This window comes from Cynara cardunculus, assembly GCF_001531365.2.
Source record: "Cynara cardunculus var. scolymus isolate 2C chromosome LG 9, CcrdV1, whole genome shotgun sequence".
In the NCBI taxonomy this organism is placed as follows: Eukaryota; Viridiplantae; Streptophyta; class Magnoliopsida; order Asterales; family Asteraceae; genus Cynara; species Cynara cardunculus.
This window is the reverse complement of record NC_037536.1, coordinates 13,142,076-13,150,036: the sequence shown is the minus strand read 5'-3', so window position 1 is coordinate 13,150,036 and position 7,961 is coordinate 13,142,076. Positions and strand designations below refer to the sequence as shown.

The window sequence follows — 7,961 nt, the reverse complement described above, 5'->3', positions numbered from 1 at the left end:
AACATCGACTGAGATAAAGAATAAAATAAAATATTAAAAACACGATGTATCTCGCTGCATTGCGCAAGTACGCTTCTAGTATAATTTTTATAGAGATAATAATTAAATATATTGTTAGAAGTCAATGATTATCCAAATTATATTTTAGATTTTTTATATTTAATTTTATAAGGATAATTATTAAGTATTTTGTTAGAAGTCAATGACTATCTTAATTATATTTTAGATTGTTTATATTTAAAATAAAATATTTATTCTCTATTTAATTATGTTTATCATCTATTTAATTATGTTTATTTGCAGTTAGTTACATGAATTTTAACATGAAGTTTTAATAAGTTGTACTTACGTATAATTTACTTGTAATATTGAATTTTAAGTAATATGCATCAATAAATAATTAAATAGTACGTCATGTATAGAAATATTTTTTAAGAGTTTTGTCAAATGTTTATAATATAACTAGAAAGGTACTCGCGCAATGCAGCGAGATACATCTTGATTCTAATGTTTCATTTTATATTTTCGGTATATCGATGTTATAATGCGACTTTATGTGGCTTTGAGAAAAAAATGTTTTTATTTTTAAATGAAATATAAATTTGAAGATATTATAAAGTTTTGAAAAAAAAATACGCAATATCAGTATCAAGTTAACTATTTAAAAGTTCTTGTTTTTGTGTAATTTGTTTAATTCAATTTTTTATTAAAATTTAACTGAAGTTTAAAAGTTTAAAAATAAACTAATATATTTTTGGTTTAATAAAATAATTTATTTAAGATAATAATTGAGTATTCTGTTAGAACTCAATGATTATCATAATTATGTTTTGGATTTTTTACATTTAAAATGATGTTTATCATGTATTTGATTATGTTTATCTACAATTACTTACACGAATTCAAACATAGAGCTTTAATAAGATGTACTCATGCACATTTTACCTGTAATCTTGAATTTTAAGTAATATGCATCAATAAACAGTACTCTATACATAAAAAAATTAGTTTTAAAAGTTTTTAACAAATGTTTTATAATATAGTATAGATATCGATTACATAATTGATTTACATCCATGATTTACCTTTTATTTTTGTATTTAATAATAAATATTTAGATATTTAACTAACAAGCAAATATACCCTCCCAAAATTGCATATTTAATCAACATTACATTTATATTAAGACATAAGAAGATATAAAAACAACTTCAGGGTTGTTTGGTTGGTTTTTTATTAAGTTATCTATGAATAAAACTTTTGTGAATTAATCAGTCTATACAGATTGAGAAGATCTTTTTTGGAGACTTTTTTCATATATGGAAAAAAACTTGTTTTTTTTTAACGGAGAGACATTTTTGAAAAAACTTGGTTTTCAACATAAAACTTCTCCTAGAAACTTAGGGGAATAAGCCATTTTCTATATAATTAAGTCACTACTAAACAGTCACGTATAACTGATTGAATAAGTTGTGCGTCCCACTAAGCTGAGCTAAAGTAATATAAGTATAAGTAAAGGGACCAAAACTGTAAATTTGAAAATCTATAAGGAGTTTAAGTGTAATATTAATCCAAAATATAAAACTTTGGATGTGGATAAAGTCTACGGTAGTAGACTCAACAAATTCCGATCATCAACAATGGCAACCGTTTCGTCGTTCCCCTCTCCGCCGTGGCCAAACCCTAACCCTAACGCCGATCATCACTCCGACGATCACTCCGCTATAGCCACCACCGTCGACGGAGATCTGTCGTCACTGCTGCCGCCGATTAAAACGAACGCTACTCAAGAACAGCAAACTCAATACAATCACGAAGACGGCGATGGGAATGTTAGAGAATGGCTTAATCAGTTTCTTCCAGATAATGAAGATATTCACGATGTAACTCAATTATCTCAAGATCTGATTCCGGCGCCGGCTCCGGTTCCGGTTCATGACGCTACCCTCATGTCAAGCCCTCAGATCATGGCGCCTGATTTCCACGAACATGCTTCTCCTCCTTTACCTCTTTCGTTGCTCCACGTTTCTTTCAATCAGGATCACGGTTGTTTTGCTTGCGGGATCACTCATGGATTTAGAATCTATAACTGTGATCCTTTCCGCGAGATTTTCCGTCGAGATTTTGAGAACGGAGGCGGCATTGGGATAGTGGAGATGCTATTTCGTTGCAATATACTTGCTTTAGTTGGTGGTGGTCCCGAACCGCAGTATCCTCCCAACAAGGTTATGATTTGGGACGATCATAAGAGTCGATGCATCGGTGAGCTGTCTTTTCGGTCTGAAGTTCGTGGAGTTCGGCTGAGACGGGACCGAATTATTGTTGTTTTGGAGCAGAAGATATTCGTTTACAATTTTGCGGATTTGAAGTTGTTGCATCAGATCGAAACGTTTGCGAATCCGAAGGGGCTTTGCGAGGTTTCGCAAGGATCGAGTAATTTTGTGCTTGTTTCTCTAGGTTTGCAAAAGGGGCAAGTTAGGGTTGAACATTATGCTTCGAAGAAAACAAAGTTTATTCTAGCTCATGATTCAAGGATTGCCTGCTTCACTCTGGCTCAGGATGGGCATATGCTTGCTACAGCTAGCACGAAGGGAACTCTGATTCGAATTTTTGATACTCATGATGGGACGCTGTTGCAAGAGGTACGCCTTGATTTTATTTGTTAATTGAGAATTATGATCAAAACTGGTGAGTGGTAGGAACTTTGTCAAGATAATATTTGATTCGGCTATGCAGTTTTTTGAGTCTTAACTTGAGGAATTCATGGATATGATTACCATGTTTTGTCTATGTTTCTATAATTACACTTCGTCATGCTCAGAACTCGATCTTTAAGTGTTCTATGTTTGCAACATTACACCTAATTTATGGATTGTAGCTTTTTTTTTTGCAAAATATTTTTAAGCTTACCGAGTTTGCAGAATGCAACATCTTATCTTTCTTTTTCCTGCAAGCGAGTCTCTTTGCCCTGGTGCAGGAAAAAAAATGCTAAGTTCTTAATTGAGATTTGTATTGCCTTGGTCAGGAGTATTGTCATGGCCATTGTTATTGGAGCTAGGAATAGGGTTCACATTGCATGTATTTCAGATTGTATTTTGTTTTTTACCTGATATTTAATACCAACACTGGTTGTTGAATGGCTCATGAATCCAAATAGGCAGCAAATATAAGGAAATCTTGTACATTGTTAAGAAAGATTGAGTTATCATGTGTAAACAATATGGTGACGACAAATTAGAAGAACACTTGATCAACTGTTTCTATGAGCAAAATATGTTTGTTGCTGGTGTTCTTTTGAGGAAAAATTCATAATTGAGAATTGTATCTGAGGTTAAATGTTTAGGAAAAGAAAGATGACAAATAAGGATATGGATGTTGGTAGAAGTTTAAGAAATGAAGTGTCTCACTTGTGCTGCATCAAAGGAGTGTGAAAGAGAAGTAATGATGGATGTTTATATGGGAATAGTTTACTCAGGGGCTGCTTACATATGTAAGACAGTTTTCTTTACCTTTATGAAAGACCTACTGTTTGATTTGTTTCTCATAACAATGTAATCATCTAAATGCTTAGCTTCAATTGATTTATCAATTTAATAAAAAAAACATGCTGATTAAATTATAATTTCGTTTTTGTAGTAGACTAAAAGCAGTGGATTATTGATGCAGGTAAGGAGGGGAGCAGATAGAGCAGAAATATACAGTCTGGCATTTTCATCTACTGTCCAGTGGCTGGCAGTCTCAAGTGACAAGGGCACCGTTCATGTTTTCAGCCTCAAGCTTACTCAAGGAAACCAAGGCGTTGACAAGGCTATAGAATCATCCGACCACAGTGCCCCTGTTTCTTCATCAAGCTCATCTCTTTCTTTCATTAAAGGTATAGAAGACGGGGATAAGTTTATTTATTTTCAAAATTGGTTGGTTCTAAGTATTGGAAAAGTCAAGGTGTAGACTGAACAACGCTTTTTTGTTTAAGTACTCTGGTGCATTACTGGTTCATTGAAAGTTAAAATAGAATCACTCTTCTGACCATAAATAAGTTAACAAAAAGTACAGTGGAGTGGACGTCAGGTCTAACACTCCTTTCAAATCTCAGCATTACCTTTCTTGTTTTCAGAAAAAGAAAAGTTGATTGTCCTTTCTTCACAATCATTTTCCACACTACCCATTGGGGTGGAGGTCAAGTTTTCCTACATCTCACAGCCCCCTCCCCCCAACCCCACCCTACCTTCGGGTATGATATAATGGGTTAGTGTTTGGTTTTGGTTTTTGGTATGGATGATGTAATTCTATTCAATACCTTGTTGATATGGAAGTTTATAAAGATCATTCCATACTTTTGTGGCTCACATGAATTTTTATTTCAGGAGTATTGCCTAAGTACTTCAGCTCAGAGTGGTCAGTTGCTCAGTTCCGCTTGATTGAAGGTTCTCAGTACATTGTTGCATTTGGCCACCAAAAGAATACAGTTGTTATTCTTGGCATGGATGGAAGGTGAGTGACTTAAAACTTTTTCTTGATGGAATGCTTATGCAAGTTGCACCACTGATCATTATCCATTCCTGAAAAGAAAAATAAAGCCAACACTTCAACTTCAATAATCAAATAAGTTGGTTTGTGCATTTGAGACTGAACTGTCAAGAAAGTTTTGATGACTACATTAAACTTGATGACAGTCGTTAGGCATAGAGAAAAGTTGTTGGGGGTTACTAGATATGCTTATATTATATTCTTAGAATACAAAACCAATCCCAGTAAATCCCATGCGGATTAGGGTCTCGGAAGAGTATTATATTCAGACATTTCCTCTACTTCCACGAACCAAAAAAAGAAACGAGGGAGCAACGTACATGTGTGAGAGTGTGCAAAAAGTAACAGGAAAGGCAGCCGAGGAAAATAAGTTAAAACAATAGGAGGCATGAAAAGCGAGTAGTATTATAGTAGCTACAGGATGTTGAATGTGACAAGGTTTGTGTTCTATTGGTATTTACTTTATATCTTATAGCTCAGTTATGAAAGTGGGTTTAGAAATAAAAATAAAGGTTGATTACATAAAGTAGCTGTTTAGGCTAAGACTATGGTATCTTTTCTGTGAAAGTTATTATTCATAACTTTTTTAAGTATATAAATAATATTTTTAGATATGGGGCATATCATATACAAACTCAATATTCGTTACAAACCTACAAACTCGTTTTCATGTGTTCTTTCATATGTGAAACATGCATTGTTCATAAATTCATGTAGTGCTGTTTTTCATATATGAAACTTTCATTCTTGTTTTACATGTGGAAGAAAACATCAATATATGTTTCACATATAGACACACACACACACACACACATACAAGCTCATAAACACACACAAGAATAGAACATGTGAAACAAAATGAATTATAGCCTAAAATCAAACTCATTAAATAATTTGGATTCATTTCCATGGATTTGTAACAAACATTGAGTTTGTATTTGATATTCTCTCCCTCTCATATATATATATATATATATATATATATATATAGGGATCGGTTCAGATAAGAAGGCTAAATATTGTGGGAAGGTAAGATGAGAAGGCTCATATGTGAGTCATTGATAAAATCCATTTGAAGATGCATATGTGAACCCATATGAATAATCTGTAACATGAGTTTATATATGCATCTTCAAATGGACTTTTTCCCAATTTTTGCAGATTCGCATATGAACCTTACTTTCTTACCTGCTCATAATATTTAGCATTCTTATTTGAACCTCCCACTATATATAGGGGCAGATTCCAAGGAATTTAAAATTGATTAGTAACCCTAGAATTGCCCATAGCATGACACGTGGCATATTCATAATTTATGAATGTGTTATTCATCATGAATATTTATTTTGAAAGAGGGACATGTAACTCTTTGGCCGGTTCCCAGGTTGCTTATCAATTTCAGGTTTCTAACAGAACTTTCCCCTCTCTCTCTCTCTCTCTCTCTCTCTATATATATATATATATATGTATGTATGTATATATGTGGCAAATAGTACTCATGCAAACTCCTCATCTTTGTTGAGATTTGAAGCCTTAAAGTCTATTATGCATAATAATATTATTGGAGATTGAATGGGGTTGAGTCTTGTTGGGTGCAGTTTCTATAGATGCAAATTTGATCCTGCAAGCGGTGGGGAGATGACGCAACTGGAATATCATAATTTCGTGAAGCCTGATGACTCTTTGACGTCTTTGTAAAAGCAATTAGCTATATAGAGTTGTATATGTTCTGGTAAGTAAATTCTATGATATCTAGTACTTGCTAAAAAGTGTATTATGATTATGATTATGATTATGTATATATGATCCACGACACGTAACTTGTAAAACGCTTTCTTTCTTAAAAAGCAGTTGTAAAGAGTCTGAATGGGCTGAAATCTTTAAAATGCAAGGCCATGGGGGTTTTTGTATGTATACATAATTAAAGCTTAGGTTTTGAATGGTTATTGTCTCGTTTAGGTAACAAAAACGTATTTAATGATATAGGAATGGGGAAATCGACCAAAATAGCCAATCTCTTTCATTTTTTAGCCACTTTTAACATCAAATTCCAATTTTAGCTAAAGTTTTCGCAAATGCCGTGCAGATTTGCGTTTTGCATAAAGCCCATTTTCAGATTAAGAAAAGGAAAAAAAAACTCTGTAAATTGGGTGAATTTGTTTTTCCTTTTACAATCGAAAAACGTGTAAAAAGTAAATTTGATCGGGAAGATTGCTGTTTTGATCGATTTCACGTAGGAATGGACCACACACCAACCACACAGCTTTTAGCAAGCAGCCAAAGCCAATTCAATGCTCGACTCTGACTGGGTCGATATATTCGTCGATTGTTTCTTTCTACTTTTATTTATCCATCTTGACATGACGGATTGGAATTTGGATAAGTTTTTAGAGCATTTTAATTCAATCTTCCAAAATGGAGATTGTGAGGGTTTTTTTTTTGTATTCAGGAGGTGTTTGGGATTGTTTATAAAAACGATTTATCGATTTATTTCGGTGTGACATTGGTAATAAACATTTTTGAGTGTTTCGATAAACAAATTATACCGGTGTCAAACCGGTAATAAGGAGTTTTTAAAAAAGTTAAACTCTTCTGACTTATAATAAGTTGATAAGTGATTTTGTAAAAAAAAATAAATTGTTTCAAATAAGCAATTCTAAACATCCTCTCAAAAAATTATTCTAAAAGCCCCGTTTTGTTTATATGGAGGGATTTTGAATTGAATTCTAATCGCGTGTTTGAAAATTTGGATCTAGAAATTTTATAGGCTAAGTTGGTATTTCATGAGATTTCATAAATTTTGTTTTTAATTTTTTTTATAAAAATACGTTTTAGGTTGATGCATGGACGGACCGAATGTAGAGCATACAGTGGCCCATGCCACCGTATTGTTTATTCGTCATAGTGTCGTGAAAAGCGCTACCGTATATAATTTTGAAGCTACAATGAGAACACGAGTTTTTATTGGTAGAAGTGACTTGCAAGACTTTTTCTTCGCTCGAAACCCAATTTTGAATCCTATTAGCGTCATTTTCTTTAGTTTCTAACATTTAAATTTCGATTTATTATGTTTTTGAAAAGAATAATTGCAATAAAAAAAACTTTAACATAGGACCTCACTCACATATGAAAAACAATTAATTAACTAATAGACCAATGATGATTTTATGAAAAATATCTTTATATTTATTTCTTATAGTCAAATGTTATTACCATTTGAAAAAAATAGGGTTCGTATGGATTACTGAACATGTATTTGGATATTTCTTTTGTAATAATTCACTAATATTATTTTTATAATATGATTTTTTATAAACAATGGAATCAATTCATTTCAAATCTTATTTAATTCAAATTCCAAATTTCTTTAATTTCAATAAAAAAAAATCTCAAAAAAGGATTCCATTCAACGAAACGAGAATTTGAAATTGGAA

General features: G+C 32.5%; 1 protein-coding gene across 1 annotated transcript; it reads left to right on the top strand.

The window, feature by feature from the left end:
* The first annotated feature begins 1,629 nt into the window (after positions 1 to 1,629).
* On the top strand, positions 1,630 to 6,418 carry LOC112518364 (autophagy-related protein 18a-like). Its single transcript, XM_025126029.1, has 4 exons — positions 1,630 to 2,642; positions 3,667 to 3,874; positions 4,365 to 4,491; positions 6,126 to 6,418. The coding sequence occupies exons 1-4, from the start codon at positions 1,641 to 1,643 to the stop codon at positions 6,223 to 6,225; spliced, it is 1,437 nt and encodes a 478-aa protein (XP_024981797.1). The 5' UTR covers positions 1,630 to 1,640; the 3' UTR covers positions 6,226 to 6,418.
* Positions 6,419 to 7,961: the final 1,543 nt, after the last annotated feature.

Bases quoted from the DNA above. Each gene is read 5' to 3' on its own strand.
- LOC112518364 (XM_025126029.1), top strand. From the start codon at position 1,641: ATGGCAACCGTTTCGTCGTTCCCCTCTCCGCCGTGGCCAAACCCTAAC. The intron at 3,875-4,364 runs GTATAGAAGACG...TTTTTATTTCAG, and splicing joins ATCTCTTTCTTTCATTAAAG to GAGTATTGCCTAAGTACTTC. The intron at 4,492-6,125 runs GTGAGTGACTTA...TGTTGGGTGCAG, and splicing joins ATTCTTGGCATGGATGGAAG to TTTCTATAGATGCAAATTTG.